Below are 18759 nucleotides of genomic sequence, written 5' to 3'. Positions count from 1 at the left end.
TTCATTGCTGAGGTTACTTCTAAATGGACAGATGTTTCATTGCTGAGGTTACTTCTAAATGGACAGATGTTTCATTGCTGAGGTTACTTCTAAATGGATTGATGTTTCATTGCTGAGGTTACTTCTAAATGAACAGATGGTTCATTGCTGATGTTACTTCTAAATGGACAGATGTTTCATTGCTGAGCTTCTAAATGGAACAGATGTTTCATTGCTGATGTTACTTCTAAATGGATAGATGTTTCATTGCTGAGGTTACTTCGAAATGGGACAGATGTTTCATTGCTGAGGTTACTTCGAAATGGGACAGATGTTTCATTGCTGAGGTTACTTTTAAATGGACAGATGTTTCATTGCTGAGGTTACTTCTAAATGGGACAGATGTTTCATTGCTGAGGTTACTTCTAAATGGGCAGATGTTTCATTGCTGATGTTACTTCTAAATGGAACAGATGTTTCATTGCTGATGTTACTTCTAAATGGACAGATGTTTCATTGCTGAGGTTACTTTTAAATGAACAGATGTTTCATTGCTGATGTTACTTCTAAATGGAACAGATGTTTCATTGCTGATGTTACTTCTAAATGGACAGATGTTTCATTGCTGAGGTTACTTCTAAATGAACAGATGGTTCATTGCTAGGTTACTTCTAAATGGACAGATGGTTCATTGCTGATGTTACTTCTAAATGGACAGATGTTTCGTTGCTGAGCTTCTAAATGGAACAGATGTTTCATTGCTGATGTTACTTCTAAATGGATAGATGTTTCATTGCTGAGGTTACTTCGAAATGGGACAGATGTTTCATTGCTGAGGTTACTTCTAAATGGACAGATGTTTCATTGCTGATGTTACTTCTAAATGGAACAGATGTTTCATTGCTGATGTTACTTCTAAATGGACAGATGTTTCATTGCTGAGGTTACTTCTAAATGAACAGATGGTTCATTGCTGAGGTTACTTCGAAATGGGACAGATGTTTCATTGCTGAGGTTACTTCTAAATGAACAGATAGTTCATTGCTGATGTTACTTCTAAATTGACAGATGTTTCATTGCTGAGGTTACTTCTAAATGAACAGATGGTTCATTGCTGAGGTTACTTCTAAATGGATTGATGTTTCATTGCTGAGGTTACTTCTAAATGAACAGATGGTTCATTGCTGATGTTACTTCTAAATGGACAGATGTTTCATTGCTGAGCTTCTAAATGGAACAGATGTTTCATTGCTGATGTTACTTCTAAATGGATAGATGTTTCATTGCTGAGGTTACTTCGAAATGGGACAGATGTTTCATTGCTGAGGTTACTTCGAAATGGGACAGATGTTTCATTGCTGAGGTTACTTTTAAATGGACAGATGTTTCATTGCTGAGGTTACTTCTAAATGGGACAGATGTTTCATTGCTGAGGTTACTTCTAAATGGGCAGATGTTTCATTGCTGATGTTACTTCTAAATGGAACAGATGTTTCATTGCTGATGTTACTTCTAAATGGACAGATGTTTCATTGCTGAGGTTACTTTTAAATGAACAGATGTTTCATTGCTGATGTTACTTCTAAATGGAACAGATGTTTCATTGCTGATGTTACTTCTAAATGGACAGATGTTTCATTGCTGAGGTTACTTCTAAATGAACAGATGGTTCATTGCTAGGTTACTTCTAAATGGACAGATGGTTCATTGCTGATGTTACTTCTAAATGGACAGATGTTTCGTTGCTGAGCTTCTAAATGGAACAGATGTTTCATTGCTGATGTTACTTCTAAATGGATAGATGTTTCATTGCTGAGCTGAGGTTACTTCGAAATGGGACAGATGTTTCATTGCTGAGGTTACTTCTAAATGGACAGATGTTTCATTGCTGATGTTACTTCTAAATGGAACAGATGTTTCATTGCTGATGTTACTTCTAAATGGACAGATGTTTCATTGCTGAGGTTACTTCTAAATGAACAGATGGTTCATTGCTAGGTTACTTCTAAATGGACAGATGTTTCATTGCTGAGGTTACTTCTAAATGAACAGATGTTTCATTGCTGATGTTACTTCTAAATGGAACAGATGTTTCATTGCTGATGTTACTTCTAAATGGACAGATGTTTCATTGCTGAGGTTACTTCTAAATGAACAGATGGTTCATTGCTGAGGTTACTTCTAAATGGATTGATGTTTCATTGCTGAGGTTACTTCTAAATGAACAGATGGTTCATTGCTGATGTTACTTCTAAATGGACAGATGTTTCATTGCTGAGCTTCTAAATGGAACAGATGTTTCATTGCTGATGTTACTTCTAAATGGATAGATGTTTCATTGCTGAGGTTACTTCGAAATGGGACAGATGTTTCATTGCTGAGGTTACTTCGAAATGGGACAGATGTTTCATTGCTGAGGTTACTTTTAAATGGACAGATGTTTCATTGCTGAGGTTACTTCTAAATGGGACAGATGTTTCATTGCTGAGGTTACTTCTAAATGGGCAGATGTTTCATTGCTGATGTTACTTCTAAATGGAACAGATGTTTCATTGCTGATGTTACTTCTAAATGGACAGATGTTTCATTGCTGAGGTTACTTTTAAATGAACAGATGTTTCATTGCTGATGTTACTTCTAAATGGAACAGATGTTTCATTGCTGATGTTACTTCTAAATGGACAGATGTTTCATTGCTGAGGTTACTTCTAAATGAACAGATGGTTCATTGCTAGGTTACTTCTAAATGGACAGATGGTTCATTGCTGATGTTACTTCTAAATGGACAGATGTTTCGTTGCTGAGCTTCTAAATGGAACAGATGTTTCATTGCTGATGTTACTTCTAAATGGATAGATGTTTCATTGCTGAGGTTACTTCGAAATGGGACAGATGTTTCATTGCTGAGGTTACTTCTAAATGGACAGATGTTTCATTGCTGATGTTACTTCTAAATGGAACAGATGTTTCATTGCTGATGTTACTTCTAAATGGACAGATGTTTCATTGCTGAGGTTACTTCTAAATGAACAGATGGTTCATTGCTAGGTTACTTCTAAATGGACAGATGTTTCATTGCTGAGGTTACTTCTAAATGAACAGATGTTTCATTGCTGATGTTACTTCTAAATGGAACAGATGTTTCATTGCTGATGTTACTTCTAAATGGACAGATGTTTCATTGCTGAGGTTACTTCTAAATGAACAGATGGTTCATTGCTGAGGTTACTTCGAAATGGGACAGATGTTTCATTGCTGAGGTTACTTCTAAATGAACAGATAGTTCATTGCTGATGTTACTTCTAAATTGACAGATGTTTCATTGCTGAGGTTACTTCTAAATGAACAGATGGTTCATTGCTGAGGTTACTTCGAAATGGGACAGATGTTTCATTGCTGAGGTTACTTCTAAATGGACAGATGTTTCATTGCTGATGTTACTTCTAAATGGACAGGTGTTTCATTGCTGAGGTTACTTCTAAATGGGACAGATGTTTCATTGCTGATGTTACTTCTAAATGGACAGATGTTTCATTGCTGAGGTTACTTCTAAATAGGACAGATGTTTCATTGCTGAGGTTACTTCTAAATGAACAGATGGTTCATTGCTAGGTTACTTCTAAATGGACAGATGTTTCATTGCTGAGGTTACTTCTAAATGAACAGATGTTTCATTGCTGATGTTACTTCTAAATGGAACAGATGTTTCATTGCTGAGGTTACTTCTAAATGGACAGATGTTTCATTGCTGAGGTTACTTCTAAATGAACAGATGGTTCATTGCTGAGGTTACTTCGAAATGGGACAGATGTTTCATTGCTGAGGTTACTTCTAAATGAACAGATAGTTCATTGCTGATGTTACTTCTAAATTGACAGATGTTTCATTGCTGAGGTTACTTCTAAATGAACAGATGGTTCATTGCTGAGGTTACTTCGAAATGGGACAGATGTTTCATTGCTGAGGTTACTTCTAAATGGACAGATGTTTCATTGCTGATGTTACTTCTAAATGGACAGGTGTTTCATTGCTGAGGTTACTTCTAAATGGGACAGATGTTTCATTGCTGATGTTACTTCTAAATGGACAGATGTTTCATTGCTGAGGTTACTTCTAAATGGGACAGATGTTTCATTGCTGATGTTACTTCTAAATGGACAGATGGTTCATTGCTGAGGTTACTTCTAAATGGGACAGATGTTTCATTGCTGAGGTTACTTCTAAATGGACAGATGTTTCATTGCTGAGGTTACTTCTAAATGGACAGATGTTTCATTGCTGAGGTTACTTCTAAATGGACAGGTGTTTCATTGCTGAGGTTACTTCTAAATTGACAGATGGTTATTGTGAAAGTCATTTTTAAATGGGGCAGGCATAAATGTGCAACAGAGCCTGCACGAAATGCATACTCTATGCATACTTAATGAATGTTTCATAAAACGATTTTAAGGGAAAATCTTTCAGTATTTGTTTTAGCTTTGGTGGGTTGTGCAATAGGTTTGGCAGTTTGGCAGACATCAGCAGCATTTATACCTATTTTATTATGATTGTAATTATACATAACATATCTTTGAGTAGCTAGGCATCAACTTATCTCCGTCCCGATTACTTCTCTCAGCTTTACCTAGTGGTGAGGCGCAGCTGGATAGATCTGGAGTTATTCATCATTGACCAAGTCTTCCCTATCATGAGAGAGCAAACGAGCTGGTACAATTCAGACTGTGTGCTCAAGGACTGGACCGCTGAGTACATAGAGGTTAGTGTACTTTTCTCTTGACCAAATAATTGAATAAAGCATGATAAATCTCTATCGTTCAGTAATGGTTCATCTCTTTATCTTGTTTATCCCGCTACTCAAACCGTACTATGGGTAGGTCATGAGCCCTTGTTGAATCATATTCTTAAAAAACTAAGCATGATTAGGACCATTTCGGCTAAGGAGAGTGTTCTGTGATATAACTTCATTTTGAATGGATTTATAATTAGATCACACGTAACATCGATTGCACAGGTTTCCGGCACTGGCTGACTTTGACATTGCCTGTATCATTAGTACCAGATAAATATATTATTATCACCATTCTTAAGGGCACCCGGCTATTGTATTCCAATGTATGTTACAATTTTTCATCCAAAAGTTAATTTACAGAATAAATTTTTATTCTATTACCAGCAGCGGATAACATTACAAACTGAGGTTTTAGTAATATTTTTGAGTAATTCTGCCTAAATACCAGGTTCTATCTACATTTTCAAGTCATGAAAATTGATAGAAAGAATTAAGGTCTGCTGTTTTCAGTCTGTAAATATCGACCGGAAACAGCTGTGGTGCTTTATAATTATACTGGTGAATGCCTGGCATTGCCTGGGTAACAAAAATTTTTTTCACAAAAATTTTCTTTTTACTCTTACCATTCTAACTTTCAAATGGTTTTTGTTTATTTATGTGTGTGCTATAAATTTTTATCAAGTTTATGCTATATATACATTTTATTTGTAGCATTTTGGACAAGTCTGGATACGTATTTTCCTTTTAGTAGTACAAGCGTGCTACTAAAGCGTGCGTAGTTTAACTAATCGCAATTACATATTGGCATTTGTAAAAATTATGTGTCCAAATATTCCATAGTATGGCACGTAGGCTGTGTGGCACCATGGATACCACGCATGTCCGCAGATGAGGGGTTTCAGTGTTCAATTCCAGTGTGAAGCGGTTTTTTCGTTCCTAAGACTATCATAAGAACCGAACATATGGATGACAGACAAATGAACACAAATTTAGATTTATATAGATTAAAATAGCTCGTTCTAGATTATCTAAAAATTGTTCGTTCAAAATCCTTATTCATAAAAGCAGAGCACGCGCTGATGGCTTTAAACACACGACTCCCGAGAATAGCTAATATTTGCCGACCATTTATGAACATCCTGTTTGTGTAAAGGAAGAATGTCTTGCTTGTGCACTCCACGACATGTACACACTAGCTAATAAGTGTAAGTCTATAATCATTGGTCAAAGTTAATGCGGGAGGCATAAATATGGCGCATACTTCTTGGTGTTTGTGGAATCTGCTTGAAAATTGCGTTATAATTATCGCCCGTGTTGGGTAACCATAACAACGTAACGTGGCGATTAGGTAAGGTAAAATGTATAAGAATGGCACTAACATAAGAGGTTTTTTGAGCTAATTGTTGGCGTAGACATTGTAACTCACAAGTATGTGTTTTGCCAAAAATGACATTACATCACAACGTGGAATTGGCATCATGACTGTTTTTTGTGTCCAAAACTTTTTTTTAATATCAAAATCATTAACGAAGAACGAAATATTGATACGGCAGAGCGTGTGGCCAAAGCCGGTGGGGGCCAATCCTACTAGCTCCGGCATAGCCAGGCTGAGCCTCCCTATCACGTCAGGAGGCTCGGCCATCAATGAGTCAGGTCGGTAAGCCAAGAAGACGAATAAAGATCGTGGAAAAGATAATAAAGGGGCGAGGCCTATCAAGAGAAGACACTTATATAAAGGACAGGCCGATATTGCTAGAACAGAGTTGTACACGCATACACTCTGCATGCTTGTTTATTGTTGACATTCATGTATTATTGTATACTTATTATTAAATTATATATTCTTGTGGTTAAATGCTCAGTGTGTCTATTTGCTTTGCTTGTCTTGCGGAGAGTAAAGGACCGGACCGAGTCCTTTACAATATCATGATTATATTGGTATGAATAGATGCAGTTTTAAAAGGCTGTCAGTTAACCTTTAATCCCTAAGCATAAAGCATCGGAAAGGACCCATGATGTTTTTTAAAGAAATGTCAGTTCAGTTAGTCTTGCTTCTCTTCTCACGAGCCTATCTTTCTCAACTCCCCGTTTCTTGGATTCTGCATTTGTAAATTGTTGCAGATTTGTGCAGAAACTGGCAAAGCTGTTTGTGAGGTAACATTTAAAATCGGAGAAGACCCGAGATATTTCGACCATTTAGCCAGGTAAGGTACTGAACATCTTGCCTTCTCTTTGAGTTAATGCTTATTATTAATAAAGAGAAATGCGTGATGGTAACAAACAGCTGCACGTGTATATCATAGGCATATATGTTCCGTGACATTCATATGGGATGTGCAATCGGGCAAGGTGGAGATAAACCAGTTTGATGAGGGAATTCTCATTATGGATGACAAGGTGGAACTCGGAGAGAGGTTGTTAACAAAACGGGCTAGGAATCCTGGATGGGTTGCCAAGCTTGCTCAGAAACACCGGCAGCCCAAGGCAGAAAAGGCGGTGATTGAACTTAATAATGTGCCTTATATGCGAGGTTAGTGGCTGTATCTTTGTTGAATCCTGGTGCACAGCTACATTTTGTATTGTCCACTAGCGCGGCTAATTAAGCTCGATTATAGTTTATTAAATATATCCTATGTATAGTAGATCTTCCTATAACGTAAACCTCTAACTATAACGTAAATATATGTAAAGTTTTTGATTGGGTCAAGTCGATGCAAGTTCTCAAATTTGGTTTGAATAACGAGAATCCCATAACTAGCCTTGAAAATATAAATTTCTTTCTCACTGCGCTTGCAAGAGAGAACGGTGCATAGGGTTATCTGTATTATATATTCTAGAATGCTGACAGTATAGTGTGTCGTGGAGAGATTGTCTGGTATGTCGATAAACCCAGAGAATAAGTAGCTGCATAATTATTCATAAATACCTAATGGCTGCCAATTAGAGCAGGTGTTAGAGTGTCGGTATACTTTATTGCAAAATACTTTATTGAAATTGACATTGAAGGTGTGATGACCCCTTAACCTATCATAAACCACCATAATAATGGACCCTAAACTGAGTGGAAATGATAAAAAAGAGAAAAAGTTGTCAATTCAAGCCGATAACACTACAGCTACTGTAGAGTCATTAAATTAAAAAGTTAAGTCTGGTGGTTTCATTTTTAAAAGGCTAAAGTATGAGTTTAAGAAGATTTTAGAACAGATTAGGCAATTTACATGTATTTTACTGTTTGTATAACATAAAATCCCTATAACGTAATCGTTCCCCTAACAGATTATTTACGTTGTAGGACTGTCTACTGTGTTTTATAGTATCTTAAGTATTTCTAGCCCTCATATTTGGTACTAAGAATAACAAGAGCTTGAAATTTAAATATCAATGGGTTGTAAATCTGTTTTGGCTTACCAAAAACACTAAAGAAGGAACTCAGGTTTCAATAGTTATTTGCCTGCTCTCTCGACTATAAGTCATAATGACATTAACTATTGACTTGAAAGAAATACCAAATCGCCTGATATAGCCACGACTTCAGTTAGATATGTTACTTAACAGGCTAATATTTAAACTTCATGAGTATTGACTCTACTGACACGCGTAACCAGGTTGACGTGCTTGCAGGAGAGAGCCTATCGAGACTGGTGAGTCTAGACAGAACGGCTGTAATAACACTCTGAAATAAAACTCCTCTGTCTTCGGCGCGTCAAGCTCCTAAGACTACTCTAGTCAAACTGTTTCCTCACCCGGTGCCCGTGTCAGCCCTCACAGCAATCTCGCAATAGCCATTGAGGCGTTTGTATTACCTCAATAATTGTATATTGTGCAACAGCAGATATGTATATGACTGTACTTGAAGAGGAAGCATTCAACTGTGAGATTTTAGCTAGTTTTAGTAAAAATACCTAAAGAATAAGGAATAATAATAATAAGGAATAATTAGTAGTCAGCAGTCAGCAAAAGTGATTCACCTTCTGGCTAACACTGCGGCCCAACCAGGATGAATCTGTGGGTTGGTAGAGCTATCTTGTCCAACATGTTTACTTTTGTGTCTATGTCTTCTGTCCTTTTTGTCTTTTTTTCTTTTATGTTTAGAATCCTTTTTACGTATTTTTTTCTCGGGTTCATGTGTGCCGCCTGAGCTTATGTCTTTATTTGTAACCGATACAGAGCTAGTGGTGCCCAGTGAGTGCTCATGGGGTATGAACTTCTCATTATCCATTGTTCTCTTTGAACCTGCTGAAAATACAAATTCCTATTTATCTTACCACGGATGTATTTTATTGTTGACTCGCCCCTTGCATCTAGGAGCAAACAAATATCTGATGGCTTATACAACTGTATATATTCAATGTATGATGTATTCAATGTGCTTATAATGGGAACTTACCGACACACTGTGTCCTCTCAGATTTACGCTGCTCCATTCGACTCTTTATTAAATCAAACTCTTCATCCGTAGGATTTATAATGACAATATCTGTAGACGTATAGTCTATACCGCACTGTAACCATAGAATTTACTTCAGACAGTTTTGGTCAGAATCTCCTAGGCTACATTATTCCTCTGTATGATATTGTTTCTGTTTATACATAATCGACATAAAAACCTCATTGTAAAATTTTCTATGATTTATTATTTTGGCACTTGTACAAATTATATACTTTTATAATTGGTTGCTTACCTTGTGACATTGCATAGACTTTACCTCCTTCATGCCTCTCTCAGACAAGACACACCCACATCTCCATAGACATATAAACCTGTGCACCACATTATGATTAGCAATATTACAATGAGAAAGGATTATCTGATCAGGCCAGGGTTTTTCTTTCTGCGTTGATCAGCATGTTATTTTAGTTCTAGTGTAACATAAACATTCTCTATGGCGGCTAACCATGTCTTGACAAATTCTATTTAATTGAACATAAGTTCTAGACCTTAAAGTTTTGGTTTGGGTAAAACGGTTGGTCACGTAAGGTGCAGCTATATATTAGTGTTGCATTGTTAATACACCTGGTATACTGGGTATCTCAATAAAACAGGTAAAATGCTATACTTGTGTTTGCCGTTCATCTCGAGGCCAGTAATAGGACAGATATAGGGAGCATCAGACTCTCCTTTTGACATGTTGTCTGTCAGCTGCAGCTCTTTGACATCTCTGAGTGACTCGATGTGCTTCATTTCCTTGCATTTGCTGGCAGTTGACTTTCCAAGTAAAAGCTCCAGTATTGAACTTTTATTAAATAGCCTGAGGAATGTAAAAACCAATGAATAGTCTAGCTGGTGTTTGTGTCTAGTCAAGTCTTAATGAATAGTCTAGCTGGTGCTTGTGTCTAGTCAAATCTTAATGAACAGTCTAACTGGTGTTAGTGTCTAGTCAAGTCTTAATGAATAGTCTAACTGGTGTTTGTGTCAAGTCTTAATGATTAGTCTAGCGGTTGTTTGTGTCTAGTCAAGTCTTAATGATTAGTCTAGCTGGTGCTTGTGTCTAGTCGAGTCTTAATGAATAGTCTAGCTTGTGTCTAGTCAAGTCTTAATGAATAGTCTAGCGGGTGTTTGTGTCTAGTCAGGTCTTAATGAATAGTCTAGCTGGTGCTTGTGTCTAGTCAAGTCTTAATGAATAGTCTAGCTGGTGCTTGTGTCTAGTCAAGTCTTAATGAATAGTCTAGCTGGTGTTTGTGTCTAGTCAAGTCTTAATGAATAGTCTAGCTGGTGCTTGTGTCTAGTCAAGTCTTAATGAATAGTCTAGCTGGTGTTTGTGTCTAGTCAAGTCTTAATGAATAGTCTAGCTGGTGTTAGTGTCTAGTCAAGTCTTAATGATTAGTCTAGCTGGTGTTTGTGTCTAGTCAAGTCTTAATGAATAATCTAACTGGTGCTTGTGTCTAGTCAAGTCTTAATGATTAGTCTAGCTGGTGTTTGTGTCTAGTCAAGTCTTAATGAATAGTCTAGCTGGTGCTTGTGTCTAGTCGAGTCTTAATGAATAGTCTGGCTGGTGCTTGTGTCTAGTCAAGTCTTAATGAATAGTCTAGCTGGTGTTTGTGTCTAGTCAAGTCTTAATGAATAGTCTAGCTGGTGTTTGTGTCTAGTCAAGTCTTAATGATTAGTCTAGCTGGTGTTTGTGTCTAGTCAAGTCTTAATGAATAGTCTAGCTGGTGCTTGTGTCTAGTCGAGTCTTAATGAATAGTCTGGCTGGTGCTTGTGTCTAGTCAAGTCTTAATGAATAGTCTAAGTGGTGTTTGTGTCTAGTCAAGTCTTAATGAATAGTCTGGCTGGTGCTTGTGTCTAGTCAAGTCTTAATGAATAATGTGGGTTAATTATAATTGTGGTTAAGTGTAAACGTGATACCTGATTTATGTATTTCATTGTAACTAGCAACAGTAGCTCCAACAAAAAACCTTGGAGTACATGAAGAAGGCTACAGTTGCATCCTAGCAAATAACTAATAGTGTTTATAATAGAACTCGGGCAGCCAGACCATGGTGACCACAAAGACTGGAAAGGTTGCCAAATAACAGCAAGGGCACGTGAGTATAGTATACCATGCATGTGAAAACACAATGTTCAGTTCTAATCTGTTACCAGTACAGTATGGTGAAAGCTTTGTAAAACTTGAGACAAAGAAATTTTGTAAATCCACATACCCAAAAATAATTGATAACCCTACAAATAAAAACAGTTACATAGATTTTCCAACATACGATGTACAGAAATGATGCTTTAAGATTTAGCACATTTTATGTGTCACACGTTATCTTAAAGATGTGATTACATCAAAAAAGCTGATCAAATGAAATTAAGATCCATAAAAGGCTAAAACATCAACTACAATTTAAAGTCATTTTTGTCGTTGTAAACTAACCCTGTCCCGAGATATAAGGGTTTGAATGAGATCATTTTTTGAAATGCTCAGATTCGAGCGAGGCTTTATTCGTGACGTATATAGTGATACATATGGGAAGAGTCCACGAACGATAAATATAAGATCTCTTCTTTAGCCAATCATCAACACAAATTTTTTATTTAGGTCATAATAAATGTTATCGCTCGTAAAACGCATTCTCTGTGATCTCGAAGATTCTTGTCATTATTAGTTTTACTCAAGTACTAGATCGAACATCGACATTGTAATTTAACTTACTGAATTAATTGACATAATTAATTTACTGAATTACTGCATTGACACGTTTTATTGACGAACAACAAAATTGTAACAATGCTTTCAGTTCCAACGAAGGTGACTCAGAGTTTTCTGAGCATCAGGCAGTTAAATATTGGGGTAGACAGCTTATGGTTAAAGCTGACAGGCGTCAGCATCGTTAGGAAAATAGGAGAATGGAGGTAAAGTTATTTTTAACTTTGAGTCTCCTATATACATTGTATATACTAAAGGTAATAATTTTAGTACTCATGAATACATTTACTAATTAATAAAATTATTATTTTTTGCTATCACCAATCATCTTTTCATAACTTTTTAATCATTTCACCTAACTATAATATTTGCTTCAAATTTTCTTTGACAGTTTTAGCTAGTAAATTAGATTTATGATTAAAATCTACGTTCACTTTTTACTTGTAGAAAGTAAGAAAAATCAATTGATCAATGCTCATCTTTAATTGCCCGAAACAAAGATTCGAATTGTTGGCTTGGCGTCCTTATGCTTTTGTTAATCATTCACTTATTTTAAAAATTACACTCGCAATCTATCTAACTCCCAAATTGAAAGCTTTCAGTAGATACGCATTAGAACGACATATCTATGAATGACATATATTTATTACATTTGTTTTATTCATTACAGAATGTTTATGTGGCGCCACTAGCGTGGCAGTTGAGTCAGTCTGGAAACTGCCATAAATGGAAAAGAGAGACACAAATGTGCTGCACCAACCATGATATGTTTTGTTTGAGTTTGCTGCAGAAGAGTAATTTGTACTATTATATGAGCTGAAACTATGTGAGTGTCCACGACTTGGATGGATGTTTTTAATAAAAAATTTATGCGAAGATGACATTTTTTGGCTTGTAAAAATTGTATAATAAAACAATATTGTTGAAGACAATGAAAACATGATTTGCAGAACATATTGAATACATGATAGCCCCGTTGACATCTGTGCTGAAATCTTGTCTGATAGATGGATTTATGACGTGTAATCAGAGCTGTATTGGTAGGTACTTTTGCATAGCTCGACTCAATTCCAACGGACCAAATATTAAGAGATCAAAAGATTTTATGCTCCACGCTACAAAGTGAAAACAGGTGAGTCCACAAACCGCCAACCAGGTGCAAGAATGGCATTATTAATCCTTTGCCAGAATCGGTGGGTTAATTGGTTTCAAAGAAATTGACGTTTTGCGTTCATTATTTTGGTCAACACATAAAACCGTTTGTTTTGTACTTGAATCAACTAATCAAATGTGACCAGTAAATTTTTTTCTACAAATTGATACTAATGATGACTCGATAACGTTGACAATACATGATTTTTTTAGGGATGCAGTTGGTATCGCCAACTGCATCCCTAAAAAATGAATACGCATCTTTGAAATGTATATGTATTCAAACATACGTATTTATTTCAAAGATGCGGCTTGCTTATTTTATTTAGTAATCAATTTCGAGTGTGGGTAACAACTGAGAACTTCGCTGATACAAAGGCTGCGATGAAATAAGTTAACTCAATGACCAAATTACTGTAGACTGACAGAATCGTAGTCGATAATCAAACGTTTACACAGCATTTAGAGGAAACTAATACGACAAATGTTTAATTTCCCTTATTTGAGACGTTTGAGACATTTATAATAATGTATCTGTAGCTAGATTTAAAAATTTATCCTTGCAATCATGAGCAAATACAAAATAAAATATATGCCAATAGAGGACTAGACTTATATCGCAATAGCCGATGTAAATACGAGATATAGAGACAGACTGTTTCACTATATACATCTTTTAGGGCAAGTCTGGGCACATCTTTTTCTGAGCATTTTTACAGCGATCATTTTTTGTCGATTTCATTCTTCAAATATCTTGACAATGAGATCGCCTAAAACAACAAACACCGTTTCAACTGATAGAAAAAATCAATTTTCTGTTAAAATCAACTAAAATTTGACGCAATCACATCTGTAAAAGGCGATGAGTTTTCTGTATGCATATTACTTTTGCAAGAATGCTGTGATGAAGCAGAGACATTTGAAACACTTCTGACTGAGCCCTACTCGCACTCGTCGTCTACTCGCACTCGTCGTCTACTCGCACTCGTCGTCTACTCGCACTCGTCGTCTACTCGCACTCGTCGTCTACTCGCACTCGTCGTCTACTCGCACTCGTCGTCTACTCGCACTCGTCGTCTACTCGGACTCGTCGTCTACTCGCACTCGTCGTCTACTCGGACTCGTCGTCTACTCGGACTCGTCGTCTACTCGGACTCGTCGTCTACTCGCACTCGTCGTCTACTCGGACTCGTCGTCTACTCGGACTCGACGTCTACTCGGACTCGACGTCTACTCGGACTCGACGTCTACTCGGACTCGTCGTCTACTCGGACTCGTCGTCTACTCGGACTCGTCGTCTACTCGGACTCGTCGTCTACTCGGACTCGTCGTCTACTCGGACTCGTCGTCTACTCGGACTCGTCGTCTACTCGGACTCGTCGTCTACTCGGACTCGTCGTCTACTCGGACTCGTCGTCTACTCGCACTCGTCGTCTACTCGCACTCGTCGTCTACTCGCACTCGTCGTCTACTCGCACTCGTCGTCTACTCGCACTCGTCGTCTACTCGCACTCGTCGTCTACTCGCACTCGTCGTCTACTCGCACTCGTCGTCTACTCGCACTCGTCGTCTACTCGTACTCGTCTTCTACTCGTACTCATCTTCTACTCGTACTCGTCGTCTACTCACTCATCAACTTACATGCCAAGCTGACAAATGACGATCGGCTTGTGCAGCGGCGTCTGAGTTATAGTGCAGTTGCTCCATTTGTGAAGAGTATCAGCAGCTTTGTCCTTCTGCAAAAGCAGGTAAAGATGTTGGACAATAAAAGGGTGTTGCAGTGTTCTGATTTAATCATTCATTAGTTGAAAAGCAAGTTTTCTAAGGAGAAACCTTTTCATGAAACGCCTAAATACTCAAATAAGTTGCAGTACAAACAAAAAATGTTGCTGAGGCAAGAAATGACTAACATTTAAATCACACAAGCGAATCTAGCTGTTATGCCAAAACATACAGAATACAGGTTCATTTAAAACAGCATATTTCCAATTGTGACAGTCTGTTTCCAAACAAGCTACATTTGATAATATCAATTTCATAATGAGTGGCATAGCTGAATTTTAAATAATGCTGTTAGGCCTACTCATAGATTACCATCAATGCATCATAATTTACTATGCTGAGTATCATAATTGGAACTTCTATATCTTCCCACGCTAATCACTAAACCTGTGTATTGCGTGTGGTGTTACCTGCTCAGGTCTCTTCTTCACTTGAACCAATTCACCTCGGGTAGGTATCGTACCTCCATCCAGCCCCATTTCACGTCATACAGTCTAAAATTCATCTGCAATTATTTGTCTTCAACCGTAATCATAATTTCAACAATCTAGTTTGCTGCTTAGTTTATCACAGTTTCCCAAACGGACTTAATGAGTTTAGAGTTTTGCAGAACAAAGGAACTTTGTATTCATCGGCAAATTAGACGTCTAATTCGCTCAGACCATTGATTCTTACAGCAAAACCATAAATTAGATCCGTTAGAAGATAACCAAATTTATATAAATTAGTAAAATGCCGTAACTTAGAAGAATGGTATGTTGCTGTCATCCATAGTTCCCCATTTCCAAAACAGAACTAAATTGTTTTATTTATAGTGTAAACCTAACTTTGTTTGTTACATACTTTATTATGGATGCACTACAACCTATGTAGTGTCACAAGCTCTACACACTCTCCTTCTCATCAACCTCTCCATAAAGTCAACAATTTTAAAAATTTAAGCCTCCTGATTAGAAAAGCGCCGGTCACTACGGTAGCTCAATTGTCTGCTAAACCGTATAACTTGTTTTTGTAAAGTTGTCGCTCCCTGGTTCTATACTAGATTATCAAGTTTTAGAACAAAGACATTGGTCACCTCCTGGACAGTCATAAAGCGAGTGAAGTTGCATTGATATGTTCTTGGCTGAAGCGGACAGTCTTTTGGAGTATGTTATCTGAGACGATTTGATGTGACAACACAAATTTTTACTAAACCCAACAATTGAACTCGTTTCTCATTGTGGCTGGCCAAACTTATGAGGTTCAGCGATGATTGAAGAGGCAATGGCTGACTCCACAAACCCTTAGAAAGCTCTTAGCGTGATGATCTGGTAATGTGTAAAGTGAGCTGACTGAAAAACCCTAATTTAAATCCCTGCTCACCTTGGAGAGCTATGCTCCATTTTGCACATTGAACACTGGCAAGTTGGTCAATTTATATAGGTTTTTATGTATGCCAAGACTCTCTGATCCCCTGTCCTTGCTCCTCTACATTTACAGGGAACTTGGAAAGTTTGTGTCTACGGTTGTTCTGAACTGCAAGATGATCCCAATCTGCTATTTCACATGTTCAGCTCACAAGAAATGTTATTACTTTTAATAGATTAAAAGCTTTACACAAAACTAGATTATCTCTCCACTTTTCATCTCATAGAAAAACCACAAAAGTTCTGTAGGCAAGTACTGCAAAGGCTTTGCTACAGCATTATGCTGAATCCTTTCCTAGTCAGTTGGCAGTATATGATAGATTATTTACATCATATGCAGTGTTGCCACGGCGTAAATTTCTTGTAGTTGTAAAGAACAAGCATATGCCTTGCATAAATTCGCAAATATCTTGTAGAATTCTAGCAGAGCTTCCAATATAGAACTCTCACTCATCAGCAGTGATATTGTGTCAATCAAAATCAACAAAATATTTTAATAGGCATGAGAATGTCAGGATATCCAGCATTCATCGTCTCTACCTCTACAGCTGCTTCTAGGGCTTCCAGTACATTGCACTCCTTTGCAACCCTTATTAAATATATATATATAATAAACATATATATATATACATTATAGATATACTGTATATATACAATGATATATATAACTTATTTGCTGTTATAGATATGAACAAGGTCTTGGAGGATCACTTACTTACTTTCCAATTGATCCTAAGCGCCCGTTCAAGGCATATAAGGTATATTAACCTGTATCACCGTGTATTAACTGAGCTCTGAGTAAAGTGAATCAAAGTATAGTTGTTTGCATAAAATGAGGGTAATAAAGTGGTAAAAACTATATATATATATATATATATATATATATATATTTATTTATTTATGTATCATCAGTCCGATTGTCTAAGGCCAAAGGTGATATAAACGATATATATGAGTATCTGTGCATATCAGTGAGTAATATACTTCAACTTGGTTTTTAATGCGATTGTAAAAGCTAAATCGCCACATAACTCTTACGCTTACGCAACTCTTGTGTTCTGATTTCATATGCACAAGCTGTTTTCAGCAATTTCACTGCTGCTTTTCGTGATGCTTTGTGCTACGGACCATCAACCAGGCCAAGCTGACAGCATGGCCTCGGCCGTACCTACTGGCCCTACTTCGGCCACAGCCCACAAGACCAACGGACTAAGATTTATCAGTTATGCCATTAACTAAGAAATAAAATAAATTCAATAACAACTGACTGACATGAGCTACAAACTCAATGACGTTCCAATAATTCTTATTTTAAACCCTCCGCAGATGCTTACCCTAGTCTTGAGAGCTGGCAACATGAAATTCTCAAGTCCATTCAGCAACTAGCATTTTATTTCGTTGCTACGTTAATTCGACTTAGTAAAAGCTAAATTGTAGTTATTTTTGGTGGGGTGAATATCAGGCTACGAATATGGGGCGAATATGTAGTATCCAATTATCGTAGGATAATGCACTGCGTTGATCGACGCCAAATTATACAATGTTGCGCACTTAAAAAAGTTGGGTACGGTGGCTTTCCAAAAGATACCTAAACAAATTTTAGTATACGCATCTATTGAAGACTGGTGCGCCATTTGTGATTTGCCAGTAGAAAAGTTAAATGCTTTATTTTCTTTCCAAAATGCTTATTCATTCATTTCTTTCTAATTCTTTCCTAGACATCCTCATCAATCTGAATCAACTAGAATTTCTATAGTTCTCTTACTTTGAAACATACTTACATGATTACTTCTGTCTATTATACACGTAACACGCCTTCGAATTCATCATCATGATCCAAGCATTAACTCCTGTGTCTATGTCTTGTGTTTATGGACAGATGTAAGTATATTTCAGAGTGATAGTAAGTCAAAGAATGAATGAAACTTAAATTGATTCAAATTGATGAGATGTCTAGAAAAAAAACTAGAAGGAAATGAATGAATCTATAGGCATTTCAAAGGAAAATAAAGATAACAACCATTTTTACTGGCAAATCACAAAGAGCAAATGGCGCACCAGTCTTCGATACGCATCAATGTACACGCCGAATGCATATTGTTGACAACCAATTGTGGCCTGGGATATCTAAATGAAATTAGCTTTTTATTGTAACTGATGACGTTTTTTTACCTCTTCAATAACCAAGGCTAGCCAAACGAGTATGCACACCCGCTTTCAATGTTAACAAGTTGAATGCACCGCTATTTCACGAAGAAGAAATTTTGTAGTTGCTTTTGGCGTTATTCAACACCATACAAAAATCGTTTTACTGTGTTAAGATATTTATATACTACATTTACATAATACATTGTTGTTTCAGGTACTTTCATAGGTTCATTGGTTTGTACTGTGTTTCACAAAGTTTCGTAATTTTATTTGTTATCAAACAGTTGCTCATCCTGACTGTTATCGAGGAAAATTTGAGTGCAACTTGATCACACAGAGCTGCTCATACATGCTAGCCTCCATTTTCAAT

The 18759-nt window shown here is 37.0% G+C and overlaps 2 protein-coding genes across 3 annotated transcripts in view; one reads left to right on the top strand and one right to left on the bottom strand.

The window, feature by feature from the left end:
• LOC137393204 (uncharacterized) overlaps positions 1–8529 on the top strand; it is a 30264-nt gene extending 21735 nt beyond the window's left edge. The window contains exons 9-12 of the mRNA XM_068079652.1: positions 4598–4735; positions 6890–6972; positions 7072–7298; positions 8390–8529. Of these exons, the coding sequence (XP_067935753.1) occupies positions 4598–4735; positions 6890–6972; positions 7072–7298; positions 8390–8445 (504 nt within the window). The 3' untranslated portion in view covers positions 8446–8529. The remainder of the gene's footprint in view (positions 1–4597; positions 4736–6889; positions 6973–7071; positions 7299–8389) is intronic.
• Positions 8530–8732: 203 nt separating this feature from the next.
• Positions 8733–17718, bottom strand: LOC137393205 (replication termination factor 2-like). Of its 2 annotated transcripts, none has more exons than XM_068079654.1 (7): positions 17576–17718; positions 15246–15329; positions 14695–14789; positions 9826–10017; positions 9451–9529; positions 9156–9270; positions 8733–9001 (listed from the first exon to the last, which is right to left on the bottom strand). In XM_068079654.1, the coding sequence occupies exons 2-7, from the start codon at positions 15312–15314 to the stop codon at positions 8733–8735; spliced, it is 819 nt and encodes a 272-aa protein (XP_067935755.1). In that variant the 5' UTR covers positions 15315–15329; positions 17576–17718. The 2 variants fall into 2 exon arrangements, with proteins under 2 accessions (XP_067935755.1, XP_067935754.1); XM_068079653.1 differs by having other exon boundaries at positions 8733–9004; positions 17576–17692.
• Positions 17719–18759: the final 1041 nt, after the last annotated feature.

The sequence above is a fragment of the Watersipora subatra genome, chromosome 4 (assembly GCF_963576615.1).
Source record: "Watersipora subatra chromosome 4, tzWatSuba1.1, whole genome shotgun sequence".
Lineage (NCBI taxonomy): Eukaryota > Metazoa > Bryozoa > Gymnolaemata > Cheilostomatida > Watersiporidae > Watersipora > Watersipora subatra.
Note: the sequence above shows the minus strand (reverse complement) of the source record. Positions and strands in the feature narration are given on the sequence as shown.